Source organism: Taurulus bubalis (genome assembly GCF_910589615.1).
Source record: "Taurulus bubalis genome assembly, chromosome: 1".
NCBI classification, from domain to species: domain Eukaryota; kingdom Metazoa; phylum Chordata; class Actinopteri; order Perciformes; family Cottidae; genus Taurulus; species Taurulus bubalis.
The window spans coordinates 14,019,241-14,041,913 of NC_136589.1; the positions used below are offsets into that span (position 1 = coordinate 14,019,241).

The 22,673-nt window shown below is 42.6% G+C and overlaps 1 protein-coding gene across 1 annotated transcript in view; it reads right to left on the bottom strand.

Annotated features, from left to right (window-relative positions):
• Nucleotides 1-22,673, bottom strand: part of slc25a21 (solute carrier family 25 member 21) — an 83,652-nt gene that overhangs the window by 21,294 nt on the left and 39,685 nt on the right. Inside the window, exon 2 of the mRNA XM_079215097.1 lies at nucleotides 7,866-7,914. Within this exon, the coding sequence (XP_079071223.1) occupies nucleotides 7,866-7,914 (49 nt within the window). The remainder of the gene's footprint in view (nucleotides 1-7,865; nucleotides 7,915-22,673) is intronic.

A 22,673-nucleotide genomic window follows, 5' to 3' on the forward strand; every position in this document is an offset into this window, starting at 1 on the left:
TTTGGAGACTTCCCTGACAGCAGGTTACCACGGGCTATAACACAGTGCGCTCCAGACAGAAGACAACTGCCCTGCATGCTTCCACAGAGAAACCCGAGAGTCACCAATACTTCACGAACTTCAGCTCCTTGTTATTAGTCTTCATTCTATATAAACATGTATAACTGGATGTGTTCAGGTGTTTGGTCACACTTATTTGGACTGGAGCCATAACATTTAGTTGTGTTCAGGCAGAATGTAGAGAAACCATCTCCCAACCATTGATGGATAAAGAGGTCTCTAAGTGAAAGGCTACCACTCCTGTTATCTTTCTCTCCTTTTAGCTGCCCATTCTTTGTTTATCTGACATATTCATCTTTCTCGAGCAAATACCACTACTTTGTTGTCAAGTGGTATTACTGAGGAAGAACGTGAGGCCAGTTCAGACAGTCACTTTTACTGGATGCCAACCGGATCTTGTACCCTTAGATCCAGTAATTCTAAGTGCATCATGAGTGACATGAAGTATTATAGTTCCAGTCAGCGATGCAGACCTTTGAACGCAACGATGCAAAGATCACTTTCGGAACCCATCGGCCATCGGATAAGCCTCTGGGGGCGAGGGGCTATATTTTGGGGGGGATTTTGTTGTAGGCAGCGGATATCCGTCCAAGAAGTAATTTTTCGTGCACTGCTACTTGTTTACAGTCTTATGAGCAACTTGAGATGCAAATCTTGAATTGGAGTTGAAAGACGTTGTGCTCAACCACAAAAAGCCAGTTTACCTGCATTCTACCAAAACCTTCTCTATTGTAAAAAGTCCACACAACTCGGACTCAGAATGAGCGCCCCGCTGTATTCTCTGTATCTCTTTTTATAGAGATTAAGCAAGCGTTCATAAACAAGCTTGAGCTCGGACCAAGCAACAAAGATTGAGTGGAATTATAGAAGAAGTGCAAGGCTTGCTATAATATCTCTGTCCTGGTCTTTGCAATCCGTGTATGCCAGCAAACCTCTGTAATTACATGAGTAATTGCGGTTAGAATATGGCCAGTCACCTTCTCCTCCACCATCTTAAAAATAAATACACCGGCAACCAGACAGCCAAGGTGTCATGAGAGATGCAAAGAATGAGGAAGCGAGCAAAAGAAAAACAACACGTGTGTTTACACAACAGAGAGGCCATGTCTGGCTGTAGATTTGACCAGAGAGACGTTTTGGAGAGCGAGGGGCAACTCCCACAAGGATGAGAGCGTGACTTGTGTGAATGTGTTCCCATTATTGTTTGGCGCAGTGGCCACGGTAAGCCGTTAAGTGTCAGTTCAACACTTTAAGTGCAGATTATCACAATTATCACAACTGCACAAAAAAAGGGGAAATAGATTGTGGCCATAGGTGCCAAAAAGGCAAAGCAAGACCACATGCTTAAACAGTTTAAATGGGTGAAAGATCAGAGGTGTTCCACTGAGCACAGAGTTGTGCCGTTTGAGACAACCGGGATGCCTGCATCCACTGCAGCCTGCTCACATTCTGTTCAAGTAGTAATGCCCCAGTGACAACTTCTTTTTCCGCTTAGTTTTAAAGTACCTTGAAGAATGACTCAAAAGTGCAAAAGGCTGCTTGCAAGAGGTCGGAAACAGGTGATGAAAGTTGGATAAAGGACGTAGAGACATGCATGAGTTTGAGAGTCAAAAATAAAGACAGCGATGGGGCGGCAGGGGGGCAGCACTGCTGTTGTAGCACAGTCAGGGTCCAGAGAAATCAAAGCACACAATGCCATAGTGGAATGTGAACCCCTTCACTGATAATGATTACAGGTGCACCAGTACGACACACACACACACACACACACACACACACACACACACACACACACACACACACATACACACACACACACACTTTATGTGCACCTCAATCTATAGTGAAATCTCTCATTTAGTCATCCATTTGTGACTGCAGCAACATCTGTCGCAACATTAAAAGTAATGGGTTAGGTTTTAAAAGTTTATTTTTCTGGCATTTTGCTTTTATTAGATAGTTGACACTAAAAAGGTAAATATAAATGACATTGCAGTTACATCATATGCACCATAGAATCCTGGGACCACCAGGATGTCCAATTCTTACGTTAAAAAAAAAGTCACATTATTTAATAAATTAGAATTGCCAAACTGTCATATGAATCTCGTCATGATCGCAAGTATTATCAAAACTAAGAAGAAAAATACTAATTCAGAAAAAAGCAGACAGAAGGGTCGACAATATGTGTTTGATTGATACATCCAGGATATCAGTATTACGGAATGTTTAACCATGGCGAGCTCGACATCAACTAAACCAGACGGAAGATGAAAAAAATCTGAAACAATTGCACGAGAGTCTTTGGCTAGTTGTCGTGCCCTGGTCAGAGTTGGCTGAAGCTACGATTGGTCAGTCTGCGTTCAAGGGGCGGGACTTAGCAAAGGGTCAATGGCAAAACATTTGAATGAGTCTCTAATCAGCCAAAGGACCCCCGATTACATTCAATGATCCAACAGAAACTTTTTTATATTCTCTTGCTTGCACTATGTTCAGGTTATTGAAAGATTGCAGTAATGGTAAAACAACATTTTACTGGAAAAAGTCGTTGAAGTCTAACATATTTAAATATCTCTGGTCATAAAGTCTGCAAAGCCGTAAAGGATATGGACGTGTCTTGAAAAATATCCTCATATCTAGTGGTCACTAACTTATTTCCTGTATATCGGCAGTTTCATTTAACAAAAATAAACACATTATGACCCATTCCTGTGTAAAAGGGCTGCGCACACTCGTGTACAAATACAAATAGAAAACTGCCCAGTTTTTTTTGGGACATTTGTAGAGCGGAACTCTGTGGCACCAGTTTAATTGATGTAGTGGAAGCAAACTGTTACAACACGGAAAATATTATGAATCTAAATGCCTTGATGATGTCATTCTGTATATAACCTATCAAAAAGACACAGAAAGTATTTGACCATAATTCCTCCTTAACAAAAACCCAAGCATTCATTTTCTGTGCTGGGATGGGAACTTTTACCTGCCTGAGTGTTCAGGTGAAATCATGGACAATGGGATGGACCTGCTAAACCCTTACTTTCTGTCTTACTGCACAAAAGGCACACTGCTTCCTGCATTGGCTTTAAATGCAAATCATGAGGTTGATTCAATTAATATTATCAATAATCAATATGGATGTAACTCTTGGGGATACTGAGCTGGTGGGTTGATACATAGGCCTAATTATGTATTCATCTTGCCCATGAGCAAAATGTCCAATATATTCAATCTGATTGGACAAGACTGATGCATCATCTGCGATAGTATGACCGAATGCCAAGGCATCCGTTTTAATCCTGCCAAAAAAAATGCTGCGCTCATGAAAGGACTTGCTCTCCACCTTGTGCACTCGCTTGTGCACAGACTGAGCTCGGTTCATCCTAGACGTGCACCGCATGTGTTTTGGGGCTTTACACCGAGAGCAAAGTCTCGCCCCGCAGCCTCTCAGCGCCGCCGGAGGGATTAGGAGCCAGCTTGACGACCGCTGACCTGCCTGCTCCTTTACAAGGCAAGATCGGCTATCAGGCTGCTGCTGCTGCTTTGTGCCCTGCTGTTTGAGGGTTGTGTCAGGGATTCCTCCACAAGTGCACTGGGGTTCACCAAGCAGTTGGGGGGCAAACGGAGGTGGGAGGGAGGCCTTTGGGCCATCCTCAGCGCCGTCACACGTTCCACAAAAAAGACTGGACGTCATCTGTCAAAGCCCTCATCAAAGATCACTTTCAAGCCCCCCAAGTGGGACACACTTTCATGCATGCTGTGACCAAATGGAGGTAGTGTTGCCATGGATACTGCCACGAGCAAAGGGCCAGTACCAGGTTTTTCTAATCAGGCTTGAAACAGGCTATTGGCAAGCTTAGTGGTTTGCAGGGACTCTGACAGCCATGTCATACAATGCAATTTACAGAATTGCATAATTCAATACAAATCTTCTAAAAACACATGTACTACGGGGATTTAAAATAACATTACATAATCGCTCAACAAACTACAAATTCAGAGGAAGGATGGCAGTTTAAACATGATGTTGTTACACAATATGGTTTATATTAGCTAAAGTAGTGGCTAATTTAACAACAGGCTAACTGAGGCAGTTGCTGAAAAGCTAAAACCATAGAAGAAGAGTTTAGAAAAAACTGGATGAAGAGGCAATATCTGAGAGCGAGAGAGAGAAAAGAAGGACTCAGAATGGGAAAGGATTAGATAAAGAAAGCGTGGGTGCAGATGGAGAACAGAGGCAAAGGAATGGCTCAGTCAAGAGTTGTTGCACAAAATACATCTTTGGGGCAAACGCATCAGATCCTGTGCACGGCGGAGAAACCGCAACGAGGTCACGATGACAGGAGAAGTTGTTGAGGGAGGCAGGCAGGCAGGCAGGCAGGCAGGCAGGCAGACAGACAGGCAGGCAGGCAGGCAGGCAGGCAGGCAGGCAGGCAGGCAGACAGACAGACAGACAGACAGACAGACAGACAGACACAGACACAGACACAGACACACACACACACACACACACGAGGGAGATGTGGTTTCACTCTCTGGCCGGAAGTGAAATGGGTGATGGGAAGCTGCTCAGATGAGCGTGAGTATGTTTTTGCATGAATGTGTATAAGGGTGGAGCTCCATGTAATAGGATCTCGACATGAAGGGAAACGCAGTCTCAGTGCAGCTCTCTAATGAGGGAGAACCTGATCAGAGTCAGATGGGGTGCCCCGAGCGCACAGCCCCCTGCAGAAAGTGCCGCCCGACACCCTTTGTTACCTCCAAGTGAGCTGAGACCAGCCCATGAACCATGTAACTAGGTGGTTTCCAGGTTAATGAAAAGCTGTAACTCCGGTCCCACTGTCTCTCTTTCTGCTCAACCGACGACTGGCTTCCCCACACCGCATCGCACCCTCCATCTATACCCCCACATTCCTGCCCAGACCCATGGAGGAGGGAGGGGAGGGTCAGGGGCAATTAACAGTTTACTTTGTGCTGAGAATTTTTCGTGCTGCATTAACAAATTGGGCAGATTTTGATCCGGATGGACTCGCAATGAGGAAACAAAGAACAAGAAACGCAACGGTTTCCATTGTGAAGATACATGTGTAATGAATAGTTGTCCTAAACTTGAAATAAGTCATAAAAACAAATCCTGGCACACAAATCTTCTCCAACATACCACCCTAAACATGTTGGCTATTTTGCCTTCATGCAATCTGATTGATTGACACAGAGTTTGGTCAGGATCTAACTTCGTGTGCCTCCTCGCACCTTGTTTATCATCTTAAATGTAATATATTTGGGTTTTGCTCAGTTATTTCAGACAAAACAAGCACTTCCTGCATTTGACGTAGTAAACGAATAATGCACAAAGAAAACACGTGTTAGTTTGTAATCCTACTTGTAGTTCTGTCATCTGTTAAAAAGGCCACTTCACACTAGAACTGATGCTATTAGCCATTTTTCCGGTAAATAAATCTACTGCATCCCTGAACTTACCAGTATAAATTTGTTCATGTTCAACTCTTTCACAACAATGAAAGAGGTAGTAAGTCACACTGATGGAAGGTGGGCTCTGCAGGAGTCCCTCAGATGTAAGATAGATGTACTTGTTAGCAAAGGTGAGTTACCGGGGTCATGGCTCGACTGGTCAGTGAGCGCGCAACAGGGCGTAAACGTGCAACAACAAAGGCAGAAAGTCTGACAAGACGTTTACTTTACATCGGAAGCAATGTCCAGTGTGGTCACATACTTTCTACCATTATCTGGAAACATTTTTCTAGTGTTTTTTTATATATATTCTGAGCTGATTGTTTGGTCACCATGAACTTGCATTAATGTGCTTTGAAACATAAAATAGTCCAAAGGTTTCGGTCCCATTATTCAAATATGTGGAACACAGCTTTTCATTTATCTGCCAAAACAATCATCTTGGTGGGTGAATCAACCTTTTTTATTTAAAGAAAATAGCTGTCAAATTCTACCGACATACCTTTGATTCATAACAGCAGTATTTAGGGACTCGTGGCAGTGCCTCTTTACCAACTACTGCAGCTAATTCTAGATCTAAAATGCACTGTGCCCCTCCTCCACTCCCGCAGAGAGAAAGATAAACCCTCATTTGGAAAATAGGTAAACATCAGCTCCCAGGCAGGTATGCATTTAGTCAAGTTTACCTTGCAAAAAAGAAGAAAAAAAAGAAAGGGGGGGAAAAAGAAAAAGGGGAAAAATCCCTTTGATTCTGAGTTGGTGGAAAAAAGTAAATTTACTCCAGTTGCTGTTCAATTTGGACCGGTGGACATTAAAGCAGGAGCCGGTGCCTAATAAGAGCCATGCCTGAGCGAGAGAGAAAGAGAGAGAGACCCAGTGAAGGTGTGTCGGTGTCTGACTCTCGGCTCCAAGGTTCCTGCTAATAGATTTCAGCTCCCTCAGTGTCCCAATTAGCTGGTATGTATGCTATGTTTATGAATTCATGTGTGGATGTTAAAGTGTGTGCACATGCATGTACAATGCATATCTACACCAGTGTGGTTCGTCTCTGTGTGGATGCCTGCCATGAAAATAACCTCCTGTTGTTTAGACACTTTTTGACATCATCTAAAGCTCCCTATTAAAAAAGAAGAAAGACTATTCTGTTTGTTCATTTTGTTAAAAAACAAAGAAACCCAGATCACGGCCAAAAGGAATCAATTTACACAGACTGCGTTCTCAGCAGCAGAAAACCCATCAACGTGAACACATGGCGACACAAACAGAAAACAAACAGATAAACCTGTCTAATTTTAGAGCGTCTTTTACCGCTTTTTAAGGAAGAGCGTTACAAAGAAAATATTGAGTGCACTTTTAACCCTGACCCTGTGTGAGGACGGACAGGCGGAGCACAAGCCGTACCTGTAATAAACCCCCAGAGTTTCTACTCGTGACCATAAATCACAGTGTGTGCCTTCAAAGTATCAAATATCGACTAATACACGAGCGCTCACCCCTGGCTTTTATCCCTGCGCTTCCCTGTCTGCGTTCAGGTGGTGGCACGGCCTTCAAAGTGCAACCATCTCACTTCTTTTTTTTCTTTTAAAGGCACGCCAAGCAATTTATTTACCAAGAAACTGCTGCCGTAAATGACAGAAAAAGCTGCACAATTTACTGACAAGTAGTGAATGGGGCAGAGGGGGGTGCGAGGGGGAGTGAAAAACGAAGCCAGAGGTCTTGGCTAGGCCTGTGAAAGACTATAAAGCTTTAGTAGTAGCCCACGACCTGTTTATGGCCGGCTGAGACACTGTGGTGTGAGGCTCCTGATCACTCAACAGCTCAAGACTGCTGCCAGTCTTGCGTAACACACACAAAGGAGACGCTAACGAAACGCAAGCTATTAGACACAGAGAGTTCATTTTAGTGGCACTCGATTGATCCTGCGAGTCCCTTTATTTCACAGGATCCGCAGGCCGTTCCGGAATTTTTTTTTATTCCTAAATTGTAATACAAAATTGTGAGTGATTTGCCGAAATAAAAACCTTCTAACGTTAACATTGCAGGGGGAATGAATGGATCAATGATGCATTTCATTTTCCACAAAATGTCTCAAGGCTCTTGGCATTGCTGCCCACTTGTGAGGAGAATGAGCGCAGAGTTGGCCAGCTGGGGGAGAAAAAAAGAGGCTGGTATGCTGGGAACTTCACTAAGCACAGACCCAAATACCCACTGAGAGGATTCAAGGCAGATGTGGATTAAAAATGGCTTTCCTTGTAAGAAGATTATGCGTTCGGTAAAGTTACACTAAATATGAGTTTGTGTATGAGTTGTCGAGTTATGAATGGGCGGCTTACCTTGTCTTCACTACGTCGAGGGGATGCATCAAGCAGATCTCCACCAGACCTGAGTGGAGGAAACAGTCAGGATAAGTCACGTTAATAACCGTGAACATCGAGGTGAATGTAGGTTGTTATGATCTCAGATTTCAGGACAATTCTCCCGGATAAATATCTGATGTTGTGAGCGCATTAGTGCTCATGCAATTTGTTCATTAAACATGTGCTAATAATAAATAGAAACCTTGAAACAGACCTTAGTCTACAGTATGTGATCTGTTTTACTTCCTACATTTGTATAGGGCAAAACAAAAACAACAAAAAATAATTTTCTTTAGCTCTTTTTTTTTTTTTTTTAAAGGGTAAGACTGAGAAGAAAGCTTTAGTGAATTTTGTGAATACGTACAAAATCTGATTATGATGGCGTGTATGACTACGTACCATAGTTATGATATGTAGGTACCGGCGGTTGTAAATTAACATGGGAGCTGTAGTTTCTTTCTGTGCTCACAAGGTAAGCATTGTTCAAATATATTAAATTCATGAAGGTTTACATTTCTAAGTAGATGCTGATTTGTCTTAGAATATAAAAAGTAAACCCCCAAAACACGTTACATTTTTTCAAAAAGCCAGATGAAAGTAATACTGAATGGGAGATTGTATTTATTTACCTCACCAGGACTTTGTCTTTCTACGAAGCGCTATATATAGTTGCGAGTTAAGACTTTGTTATTGTTTTCAAGTCACTTCTCAAGCCAATTCCAGCTTCTCAAATGTGAGGATTTGCTGCTATTCTCAGTCACGCGTACTACAGTCATGCCTATTGCAATGTTGCTGTACAACAGTCAACACTACCAAACACCCAATATGAACTGTATACATCTCTTACAGCATTGCAGGATCAGAGAGCAAATTAATATGATGTGTAACAGTTCTACTTAATTAAAATAACCTGATAAAGTTGCCTGACTGCTAATACGGGCGAAAGTCAGTGAATGTCATGAGAATTTTAGTTCCTACAGTTTTAGTGTCGGACAAATGCATTTTTCGTTGCTACCAAGTGGTTTTGACAGACAACCGGCGCCGGCCAACCTTCTACCAGAACCGTATCATCATACTTATTGTCACTCTGCCCAACTTAAATGCCAACCACCAGTTTTGAGTCTTGTGCCATCTTTGCAAGAACATGGACCCGAATGCGTGATCCAGGGAGACCTTGTTCCAAAATTCCTGCGAGTGACTATATAATTCTCGGCATTTTGAAGGGCCAAAGCCACCGACCATATCATCCACGCAAACCCAGTAACATCAGCGACGGGCCAGCAGCTGGAGAATCAATGCAGCCGGGTTGATCAGCGAGGGCCTCTGAGGTTTCACACACACGCTAACTATGTGCATCTGTGTAGAAAAAGCCACCGCTTTGGCACGGAGGCCTTCTGACTCAATCAAGTTCTTTTTTTACTCTAAATTCTCACTGCTTCCCTTTCCTAGTGCCGTGCGGATTCCACTGTGTGTGGACACAGCTGCTGTGCAATGTGGACTCTTTCTAATTAGCTCAATTGAACATATTGTCTATTAAAAAGGGTGTGTCCTCCGGGAATTTTCCAGAGAAGTCATTATCAAGTAAAATAGCTCAGAAAAAAATTACTTTGTCCACAGTTGGATCTACATGTACGAATGGGAGGACCAAGAACTACTGAACCAAGCTACCAGCAGGCAAGAGTCAAACTGAATTCCATCCGTTACGGCTCAGTTGACCCGACTATATGCTTTGTTTAATGATACGGCACCGAAAAAGGTAACAGGACGGCTTTTCTGGCCTTGCTATATTAATAGGCCTATACAGTGAAGATGAGGCGCATCAGATCTTTCAGCAGGTAATCAGATTACACGCTGAAACCAAATCTGCTCAGTCCGCCTGTGCAAACACAGAGATGGTGGGAAGTGACCGAGCATGCTCCAACAGGTGACGGGTGGTGGGATCTTCAATCTCAGAGAAACAGAACACTCCACTCTCTCTGCAAACCAACGTAACTTATTGTCAAGCAGCGAGTGGTTGAAGAAGTATTTTGATCTTTTACTACAAGTGTACTTACATACATTTGTTGTACCTTTTGTACTTACCTTAAGTAAGTAAGGAAAAAAAAGGTATTTGCAATGAAAAATAGAAAGTAAAAGCATTCTTTAGGCAGCAGGAGGGCCCCCGTCATTGCAATGCTACTGTATCATATACTGAATCATCCGATTATTATCTCTAACTTTACTATTAATGTTGGAGCTGGAGACAATTTGAATTACCATACTTTACATTACTATGTGGTAGTTCAACACTTGACAATATATCCAGCAGGAAATAAGTCCAGATCTTTACTGTGTATCATTTTAATCTGTAAAGTAATTATAGCTCTCAGATAAACGTAGAAATGTAATAGATTAAAAGTATAAAGTAGCTTAGAATGGAAACACTCAAGTAAAGTACATTCAAATTGTAAATATATTTAGTTAGTGTGAAGAGCAATTTGCAAAGACTTGTTATTATAAGTAACTATTTAAAGGTTTTTTAATCCCTTTTGATCCATTATGATTAGACTAGGAGGCTGAATTACTTTTAGGACCTACAGGCTATGAAAATAAAATTGTTGGATCACCATACCGACTCAAACTTTTTGTTTATTTTTAGGCTAATATTTTGTCTTTTTTTTCCAGTTTGATCCCAATAGAATCACAATTCATTACATTTAGAAACATTCACTAATTTGTCCTTTAATCGTCGAAGCAGGACCGTCAACACACACCACATACATGATAACAGTAGACATCTTGTTTTTCTAGAATAATAATCCACCATTAAATATTAGTTGCACTGTTGCTGAAGGCTACATTTTCTTTTCCTCATCGTAAACCTCAGATTACAGTAACTCTGAAGGATACAGGTTACCCAATGCTTCATTAACTTAGAAAGGTAACAGTAGTTAACACTCTTTGCTAATTAACAGGCCCGTCCTGCTGTGCATCCAGATACGGTGATTAGTTCAGCGTGTCGAGTTCACTTTCTCAGGCTGTCGAGAGTTTGTGTCTCGGTGTCTTTGGATGCAAGGTCGACGTCAGTTAGCAATGCATGTGGCATCTTCAGTATGTCAGTTGCAGAAGGATTAAGGGATGACAAGCATGAATGCAAAACTGGGTTGTGTTTATTTTAAAAGCAGTCTGACAACCCTCCACCTGAACAGCTGATGGCAGATGAGTAGACGTGCTGTGGGAGGGGAAACTAGAAGAGCAGAAAGTGCAACCGCGATCGGAAATTGACCTTTGCACGGCATTTAGTGACGGTCTTGATTCAGCCAATTCCAATGGGTTCATTTCCCACTAGACAACTTACTGCTCAATATACTATGATTTAGTACACTTCCTGATGGACAACCGATACTACCCGAGGTATTCTAGCGTCAAAACTAATTAATCACCCTCAGACGGTTTGTGTGATGGAGTGTAACTTTTAGTGATTACCATCACGTCCCAGAATGCCTTCTGGCAACTTCCAGTTACAAAGGTTCTCTGTGCTGTACGTGTAAGTGTGACAAGAGCAACAGTTACAGTTTTTCCAGTCGAGGAAAAGTGCGAACAAATGCTTTTGTGTTCCCTGTCAATCAAACTGCAGAAGAGGGCGTTGCATTTATGACAGAACTGATGACAGAACCACAAAGGATGCAACCTGTCACTGCATTACATTTAGAGTTTTTGAGGCCATTGTTGGGGAAGCAATTCATTACCAGCTGGGACAGCAACTCTGGTATTGTATTTGCTTGTCTGTAGAGACACCTATTGTGGGTGGAACCATTACAGAAGCCCTTTTGAGTACTTTGCCAGGTGTGTCTTCGTCTTTGTCTCTGGCTGAGTCTATTGACAGTTTTAGTCACTGCAATACCACCGCGCAAGATGCAGTTACGGAACTTTACAGTGGGATTAGGGCACAGCGGGTGTGATCCCATCGCAGAATGGGCCCTGCCAACTGATATATTAGGTTCTGCAGAAAATGTTTGATGATTTAATGACAAAAAGTAATGTCCCATATATGTTGATTCAGCTCATGGGTCATGATAACAAAAGAACCACCAAGTTGATTGTGGAGAATTTCCATCAGTAGGATAATCGTAAATATAGTCATACGTAACTTAAAATCCATCTCGCTCGCATGGCTTAGAAGTTAAAAGTAGAGCGTAAGCCTCACACAATGTTGCTATTTTCTTATACATATTATTATATACATTATACAGGGGGAATTAATGATTACCTTATTGATGATAGTATGTTTTTCACTAAAAAGGATGTTCACAAAAAAAAGTGTGCGCTTTTCTGCAATGCAATAAAATATTTGTTTCTTAACTAAACGTAAGGAGAAGTGATTCCCCTAGGTCTTAGTGCCATTTTAAGGAGATTTAACAGTGTTGACGAAGATAACCGTGACATGCCTTGTGCCAACATGTCAGGGAACTGCATCGAGGCCCTCCAGAAGGCAAATATGTAACTTCCCCGACACCACTGAGAGGCACCTCCTCGCTCCGCTGTGCCCCAGTGCATCATGCTCTTCCACTCCAGCTGTCAGCACATACTACTGTTTAATCACAGAGCGCGGCAGTCGTGAACCCACACACTCGCGGGAGCACTTCACACCCCTCTACAGCCTGTGATGCACTGAGCATGGTGAGGGCAAACCAAGGAGATGATGATGATGATGATGATGATCATCATGCTGCTGCTGCTGCTGCTGCTGAGTTGCTTCATCCAGTCCTCCCCTCTTCTGGTTGACGTATATTCCTTTGCTCGGCATCGGTGAGTGACGTATTGGGAGATTCCAGTACTTGAAGGTTCTTTTGTTACTGAGCCACAATGGTCGTGACGGGGCCTTGCAGACGCACAGAAACAAGAGCTCATGACAAAAGAGTGTCTGGCACACTACTACATATACACTAAAAGACTACTATTTGCCACAAATGCATTCTGGGCCAAGCCACAGTGTGAAGTTGTGCAGTAGAAATTTGAGCTCCAAGGATACAGTGAGATTTCCTATTGTGAAGAAACACAGTTCTGACTGTGGTTTTCTTATCGTACAGAGCGGACATCATATGTAGCCGTGGAATTTGTCTTTTGTTTTCGAGTATTTGAGAAGAAGACTATGTGGTAGAAACGATGGGGCCGGGTGTTAAAAAGTGCTGCATCACTCCTTGTTCAGCCGGGAGGAATTTTGCAGCCGGCCTCTATGACGGATCTGACGAGCACAGCCTCAACGGTAGCACTTCCAGGGTATTGGCAAGGCATTCCGATAACCCAAAGAGACAAGATCATACATCACACAGATGAGATGGTTATCAGAGTTGGTTTTGGCTGGGGAATGCACACAGTTTTCTCACACGCAAAAGCGAGAAAAGAAAAACAATAGTGCGCCAGGGAGCGATTGCTCAACGGGTGCAGGTGTCATCCATCATACTGAGACACACACTGAATGACTGTAATTCCCAGCAGCCACAGGGAGAACAGCTCCACCAGTTAAATGGGCTAATACATGAGAGACGTACTGGTCGCTCATTTCACACGCTTACTTGACCCGGTAGAGTCTACAGTCTCTTATGATACTGTGGTAATGGTAGTTTCTTAATTACGCTCAGAAAATAATGGAGGATTTCAATAGAAACAAGTTACAGCTGCATAATTAAACATAATATGGACTTGTAAAAAAACAACAACACCAAAAGTATATTAGATTGCTGCAAACAGTATAAAAAAATTGTGTAACTCAGAAATGAAGATAAATATTGCTAACTGTTTTTAAAACATTGTATTACACGACACATTTCTCGCTCCATTGAGGGCCAAAGCAGAACATCCCAGCTCGTCCCGGTGTTACAAGGCGTGAGATGAAGCATACGAGTGTCACGATGACAAAGCTTTACCTCGCAGGCCTACTCCGGTTTTGACAAAGAGCTCCTGACTGAACCTGCAGGTGATAAGTCCTGCCTCCATGACCTCCATTAATACTTTTCAAAACACATCGGATCTGGAATGCTAAACAAATCCTGCGAGCTGCTGCTACTCCCACCACCATTTGTCATCGACGGTAACAAAGAGACTGGGACGGCTTCTGCGATTTAGAAACGCTGATTCATTATTTTAACGCTCAGGTAAAAGCACGAAGAATGGCTATGGCGATATATGAAGGTTAAAAACACTCCAGGTAAGACAAATAATGACATAATTCATATTTATGAGCACATTTTCACCTCCAGACTTGAATCTCTGCTATTCCTCAAACATTACACCAGGTCGTGTTGGTTCTAGTTGGGTTTATCGTTCATAATAAACAAGCAGACCCTGCTTGACTACAGGGTTTTGGGATATTTTTTGTATTAGTTGATTAAAAAAAATGAATGGACTATGACAATAAATTACAATGTATGAAAACACTTTGGTTGGCAAGAAGGCGAATCGGGGAAGTGGGTGTAATAAATGTAACATAAAGAGGTATCCAAATAACATGGAGGTGAGGCCAATAAACTATAGTTACTACCAAGTGAGGCAACCTATAGCATTGACATACGGCCTTGGAGCCAAACCTGTTTTTAAAGCAAACAGGCGCTGCAACACTTCGAGAATGACCGCATTGCAATTTGGTATTACCCATTTTGTACAATAATGGCACAAGAAAGAAACATCTGTAGTTCTATTAAAAAATAAAAATGAAATATTTGTCAAAAAGCAAATAAAATTGTTTTAAAAAAAAATCAATGCAGAAGAAGGCAACCATTACTAAAAGTGATTTATGCTCCCCCTCTAACTTTCCTCTTCTGTCCTAAAGCAAACACTAGTGAGAGGGAACCGATTATGTTGGAATTTACATATTAAAAAAATAAGTAATAGCTCAAGACATCTGGGAGGTAAGGAGGGAGGGAGAGAGAAAGAGAGAGCGAAAGAGAAAGAGAGAGCGCAATTAATCACAGATATCACCATCATCAGGCTTCCTGTCTTGGGAGTGCAGAAGCGTCCTGGTTAACTCCCTTAACAGTCCCTAATTCTGCACTTGAAAAAGCTCAAAGGGTGCTTATAAAAACAAGCGAGGCCATCTCCAATGACAGCATGGGATTGTTTTTAAAGTGAGGGCCCCCGACTTGAAGCGCAAGCATCCCGGCATCCCGCTCCCCGGGCCTGCGTCGGCTCCTGGTGCATCCACACTATCAAAATTAAAACCATTAAATCCTGGAGTATGGAGCCTTTTTTTTATGTTGAACATTTTAATTAAATGAGGTTATCAACATTCATTTTGTGATGATTTTAAGAAACAATATTGCCATTTTCGGGGAGGGGGGGGAGACATATTCTCACTCATTTGGTATCAATATTGCAGATTATTTCATTTGAGGTTCCCACCACTGCTGAGCCACAATGGAAATAAATGGAATGCTGCTTAAAAAACATCAATAAACATGAATAAATCATTTAATAAAAAAAAGGATGTATTGGCCTGTGGAAGATTTTCATTACAATCTTTACAAACAAAACTTAGTGCACCAAGTGTTTGTCTCACAGACACAGAGCTATGATTGGAAAACGTTACTTTAATCCTCCTCCTCGCTAAACCGAACAAGATCCCAACAATAAGGACATATCTGGTACGTCTCCCATTTACAAGTCAGCGGTTATCAATGCACGAGTTGAGATGAAAGGAGCGAGAAAAAGAAGATTTATTGGTTCACTTCATTTCGATACATTTGCCTTTTTTTGCATAACCGTTGGCCAACACCTTCAAACATCAAACATCTCTTTTATCTCTTTATTTGATGCACTTATCAAATAATCTGCAGATGCAAATGCTCTATTGATCATACAATATGTGGACTAATACATGACGTTTGTAAACTATTGATTTTTCAGTTGAGCGAGCCGTTTTCCAGTTTAGATTTTTTTGATAGAAGTGATGCATCATGGAGCATTTCCCCCACTGGCTATATGCAGAGCGAGCTCGGGTATGTCCCCATCTGTTAAACTTGAGATGAACTCTGTGATATTGATGGATGGTGTAAAGGTGGGTGTGTGTGTGTGTGTGTGTGTGTGTGTGTGTGTGTGTGTGTGTGTGTGTGTGTGTGTTGACTGGGTCAGGGCCTGAGCTGATGGGCTGATGATAAACGACAGAGTGACAGGCAGACGGCGCAGTGCCGTCACTGTCGGACTCTCCTCCATTACTGTCACAGTTTTCTTGACACCTGTGGTCACATTTCTTTTCTTCTTTTTTCCTCTCTCTCTCTCTCTCACACACACACACACACACACACTCACACTCACACACACACACACACACACACACACACATGCAAATACACGCACCAGCAGCATGGAAGCGGGTGACAGGAGGAGAAGAAAAGGTGGACAAAATGAATGCAAAACCATGGTGTAACTGATGTTTGAGAGGAAGTGCTCCGTGTCACCTCGGCCCGATTCTTTCACGAGTATCGCTTTTTAAACAAATTGTCTCCAACTCCTGCAGGACACCTGTCACCGTCAACATAAACGGTACGATCTCATAACAAAAGACATAGTTCTGCAAATACGAGCACAACACGCAGCTAGAAATCCTTCAGGGGATTTTAATAATAATAATAATAATAATAATAATGTTCACTGCAAACCAGTGGTTTCCCGAATGTGGGGAGGGGAGACGTTAAGTGGTCACAACATACGTTTAAATATAATATACCAGGAATGTTATCAGCCTTTAAAAAAAAGCCAGAGTGTGTTCCTTGAAACAAACAAATCTATTGTATTAAAGATTTACCCAATTCTGGCTCAAAATGCAATACCCATTCCAATGCAATAAAAAAAGTCCTGGACAAGAAAGTGTGACGTGTCCCCAAACTGCCAAGTAGAAGATCTGAAATCCCTGTGCTTTGTATCATAAGTCCTTAATGAAACACTTCAGGAGTGTTATAGTAATTGTTCATGTGGCTTTAGCCAGCTACATATTTAAGACAGTATCAAAAGCCCATCAGAAGATTTACTAAATCAACGGTTCGAAACCATTTAGTTTTTTTTAACTCAATTAAACAAATAGAAAATCACCAACACCGGCACTTTTTTCTCATCTGACAACACTGCAGACCTAAATTATTTCACACGCCTACAAGTCAAATCCGGTCTGAAAACCACACAATCCCAAACTTCTTGGCTGCCGGCACCAATGCTCTGATTACCAGGCTGTAATTACCGGTACATTCATTTAATAAAGGAGATTAAAAAGGTCCCGTTGCAACATTATTGAACTGTTAATTAAATGTGACAAAAGTTGTATTTTTAAAACTGATATAAATCATCAGGATCCGTCAGTGCAGTAAACTTCAATGTATTTCAGTAGAGCACTCGATAAAGAGATTACAGGTAACCAAAACAGTGACGCAAACACAAATAGCCCATCCCACCAAACTCCTCTACACTATTATCTTTTTGCGTTCAGAGAGATCTAAATGGCGTTTATTTTACTGCATCACAGTTGAATTTATGAAAACATCATCTTCCAAGAAACAGAAATGACGTTCAATGAGTCAGAACTTTTCCCTACAATTGGGAAATGTTATCTGTTCATTAAAATAACAACTCAACTGGGCTGCCGTGTGTGTGTGTGTGTGTGTGTGTGTGTGTGTGTGTGTGTGTGTGTGTGTGTGTGTGTGTGTGCACACGTCCATGTTATTGCGACCATTCATTACATATCATTGTTTTCGTCAGCCCACACTGTTCTAGTTTGAACATGTTTGATAAATACACCAGAGAACGGTCCTTTGTCATACTGGAGAAAGAATAAAGAGGGAACACTCCTAAAGCACTGTGGTACTATGGTATTGGGCAATCAGGCTGCACAATATATCATCAATTGCGATGTAAATTTTTAGAAATCAAGAGAAATTTTAACTTAAAAATGGAATTCTATTTTTATTGGTACCTTTTGTCTTCAGTTCAATGTTTAACCAAATAAAGTTGGAAATCATTGTATTTACATTTTGTTTAATTCATCCAGAAATATATTGTATTTTAGCAAACTGAAAGCAGCAGAAAGGCAGAACTGAATATTGATTATTGTATATGCATTGTAAATAATATTGTTATTACAATATTCAACAACGCTATTGCATATTTTACTCCTATTGGACAAAGTGTATGTATAACCAGAGGAGCATCTCAGCCTATTAAAAAGGATGAATGTTGAAAGAAAAGATGCAAATAGGAGGAAAAAAATGGGAGGAAACCCCAAAGTGACCCCTCCTACTCCCCCACGACTCACAATAAACGGTGGAGATGTCCAACTCAAGCCTGAACATCAACAATAATTCAAGAATCACTATGACTTGAATGAAAAAAAATATTACAACATCCACTTTTATAATAGTGTTAAATAACATTCGGTTTAAAGGCCGGACAAAGAAAGGTTGGGAGGCGCTGCTAAAAAAATCATTTTTTGAGCTTTCACAGAGCACAACAAATGGGTCATTATGGTGAGCCTATATGCTGCTGAGTGATGTGAAGCAGAATAGCAAATGGGTAGTAAGTGGACTTCCCACTGCAGACACCACCACCATTAACTTCACCACCACGTCGCCACATCACTACAACATGGCCACCGCTGCCGTCACACCCACCCAGCTCAGAACCTCTCGGCTTCAGCCAATTCACCTTGTGTAAACAAAGATTACACCTCTCCTCATCCCCAAACCCCCAGAGGGGGAGAACCGTGTCGTTACTGTCACCTAGTGGTCAGAGGGGAGATGGATTGATTAGCACACAAAGAGGCTGAGAGAGAGAGAGGGAGTGAGGGAGAGAGAGAGAAAGCGATGGAAAGCACATGTGGGCACACAAAAGATGTCTCTCTGCCTGAGAGAGGAGAAAAGCAGCTGCAGAAGCACATCTCATTAATTGGAACAAAACAAAAAATACATGTGCAAAGTATCCATCAGTACAGTGTGTCACGTCAGAAGGGATAATCTCTCTTTATCACAAAAACTTCAGAGATTCTGGCCTCTGGGTGTTATCCTGTTATTCTACTCGGGGACAGCGCTGACCGCTCAGCCACAACAAGCACGACTTTCTCCGGAAGCTCACCTGAGTCCATAAAAGCTGATAATAGAGCCAATAATTGGGAGGGAACAGCAATAATAGAGTTTTAGTGAGGCAGTAAATTCTTTAATTAGTTGTTAACACCCTGTGTCTGTATGGATAGGTGGAAGCTTGCCCCCATGCTATAGCTGCTGTCTGGACATTCAGGGGCCAGGGACTCGTCTTTATGAAGAGAAAAGAGCATCAACTTTACTGCTAACAGGCCGACGAGCACCTGTATGTCATAATAGCGTGCTGCTGGGAGATCATGTGCAGGCTAAGCTGTAACTTTGCAGCTCAGGAGCTTGAACTCTAGCTCGAGGTTGACGACATGAGACAGAAAAGAAGTCTTATGTGGGGCCAGGCCTCTTGCCACGCCTGGAAGAAAACCCTCGTTGGCTGACATTTCGGGATGCATCCTGGCAGGAATGCTCTCCAAACATACAATCTTTGCAGGCAGAGAAAAAAGGCTGCAAGGTAGATAAATGCAAATGATGCAGGGTTTGGAAAACCAGCGGACATTCCTGAAGAGTGATACGATCGTTCGGTCCACAAACTATCCATGGAAGGAGTGTTACAGCAGAGGAGAAAGTGAATAATCGGCCAGGGTGGTCCATGCCTTCTGTACTGGGTTGGCAGACGGGCGTGAAGGGGGAAAAGCAGAAGAGCTGCAAGGCAGCAGCAGAAGAGGCAGGACCTGCGGCAGCAGCACGAGGGAAGTACCCGCATGGCTCACTCTTGTCTTAAGCCAGCAGAGTTAAAGACAGGAAGCCATTACCAAAGTGAAAATGCGCTCAGCCATCACTGCTTAAAACACAGTGGAAGTGTGTTCCAGCACGTGAAGAAAGTACAGGGTGTGGGAGGAGGCTCTCTGGTCCCCTCTAAATAAAGGACTCGAGGACAAGTTAAGGCCCTACACAAGCCCACCGGCTTCACACATATTGTTTAGCAAGCTCGCTGCGTCTCTTTTCCAAACATTGCATAATGCCGCTCCAGATGCACGCCGGTGGTTTGAGCCTGATGAAAGGCCGTGATTATGTTACATACGCCAGTGGTTTGATGCAATAATTATGCAATCAGCAGCACAGCTTTGTGTTATGTCTATGATTTATCAACATTACTTGAATTGGGGGGTAATTAATTGTCGCAGACAGGCGGGCTTAATGGCTCACTGTGTGACGGGGCATCTATGGCAGGTCTTGTTTTGGCAGATGGCCCTGTGCCACGCCGCTCACCCAGTACCAGGGAAACCATACCCTGGCTTGATCACAACACTGGCCTTACAGAGGGTAAGGCCTATCAGTGCTTTCTAAGTCAAACACAAACACACAGGACATGAAGAACCAGTTTCTGTCGGAGGAAAATGCAGGAAAAAAAAAGAAGGTAAAACTAGGAAAATCCAGCATAAACCAGAGCAAACAAGGCATTATTCCTGCAAACTTAGACAGTTAAGTCAAGATGTGTAGACATGATCACATGCCACTCAAGCTGGAAATGAGAGGCAGAGCTCCTGAGTTGTTAGAGACAAACCCTGTAGCTGCTCCACTGGCACTGAATGACAGACAGACATTCTGGACCGACTCAGTGGCCGAGGTGAAGCGGAGAAAGGTCAAGCAAACATTCTTTGAGTCCATAAGTCTCCGATTCATTGTCAGTGGAGCAGACCCAGGTTTTGTCTCGTGATGGCATCAGATTATAGCCTTTGGTTCTCTGGTTTCTGGCTTGTAGCAGGAGGTAGCGGAAGGAGCCGGAGATCACAGACCTGTAGACATTTTCTGTTGCATTTAGACGGAACAAGTCGGAAACTCTTTGTGAGAAACACACAACAGTTGGCCTATTTTAGCCGTAAAGTTTGAGGAAAAAATTCAAAGCTTCCCCGAGTTCATTCCACATGTGTGGATGCGAAATTGTTAATACATTCAGCAACACGCAAAAGAAACAGCTCCATCATCCTGTAATTGAGGGGTCAAGATCTCCTCGTTGGACAAACTCCAACTGAACCGTGCACGGATGTGGTGGTCGCTTTTATCCTGCTTTTTGTCAGAAAAGCTGAAATAACTCCAAACTGTCAGAAGATAATTATGTATGGGAACCAGTTTTTGAAAGAAAAAAAAAATGTAGAAAGTCACACAATAGCCAGACTAATAAAATCCAAGGGAGGTGTTTGAGGAGGTCCAAAACATACAACGCAACACACAACTTATTAGTCAAACGGAAAGATTGGGAGGATCACACTTTAACTTTATGGAGTATTACTGATGAAGCCATTTGGCCAAGTAGTAAAACAAAAAGAAGAAGAAGAAGAGAAATGTGATTTATGAAGTTCAAGGACCATTTTTATTTCTGCATCAAATGTAAATACAGGGTTTTCATTTGGATATGTAAAGGTTCATAAAACTTAAAGATGACACCTTGGTTCTGACTCACTACTTTGTGTGGGAGACTCTTGTGCAGGAGAGCCAACCGGGCCTCGGGACAGATCCTAACGTGTCCTAAAAGGATTCGTCAGTTTGCTTACGTTTGGCCATCGCTGAGGCCGGTTTGGCGACAGTAGTTGCGTGGCCTGTGTACATTTGAAGCACGAGCGAGGCTCTTGCGGTGCGAGCAGAGCAGCAAATGCTTTTCGGTCGCTGGCTTTGCTATGACAGATGCAGGCGATGAACTCTTGACACTGGCTCAACCGGTTTATGTTCAACATGTGTGTCTCCGTTACTGTCTCTGGTTTCCAGGAGGGCTGCCCTGGCTGGCTCACTGTGGACGTGAGGTGTGCATGTGTGTGCGCGTGTGTATGTGTGTATGTGTGTATGTGGCTAAGGGGAGAGATGAGAGGAGCAGCAGGATCTGTAGCTATCTGGGAGGTTGAGCGTAATGACACACCGGGGACAGATTAGGTTCCTGTCCATCAGGGTTCCATCAGGAATACTCTGATTTACAGCCGTGCTGACCAGCCAGCTTGCCCTCCACCCAAAGCAAACACACACGGAAAACACCACCGCCTCTGTGTGGTGGCAGCTGGTGGGCTCGCACACATGTTGCATTTGGCTGCCCAGTCAGTTTTTTGACTTGAACATCAGTGCCGAGGTATACGCGTGAGGAAAAAGACAAAATTACAATGAGGTCAATTTTTTTTTAATGTATTTTTTCAAGTGAGTGCATATGTGTACTAGAATATACAATGCTATGCAAGCTGCCGGCTGCCTACCTCCCCAGAACAGTGAAAGAAGGGAGATGGACAGATCCATTAAATAAGATGTCACCCCCAAACACAACAATGATTAATCACACGCTGCAAATTATAAGCACCTGTATGAATGAACAGCACAGCAAAGCCCACTCCCACTGTCTGACTGCATGCTTTCACTCTCTCAGACAGCCACGCCACTACCTCGGCCCCTGCAACCCCCCCAGGCCCCTTCTCCCTTCGTGCCCCCCCTCACTCGAGCCAAGAGGAAGTCTGCCTGAAAAGAAATAAAGGCCATTTTGACTTAAACTCTCCATGAATTGATAGATTGCGATGTTTTACGCCGAGTCGACCTACAGGAGCTGTGACACGTGGATGAGGCGTGATTTTATATCAAAGATGTGGAAATCATTAAAAGGCAGTTTAATAGTTTGGTTGCTTTTTTGATTAAGTCTGAAAGAACTCCTCAGGAATGGTCACAGCTTAAAAAAAAACGGAAATGGAAAAATTCAGCATTT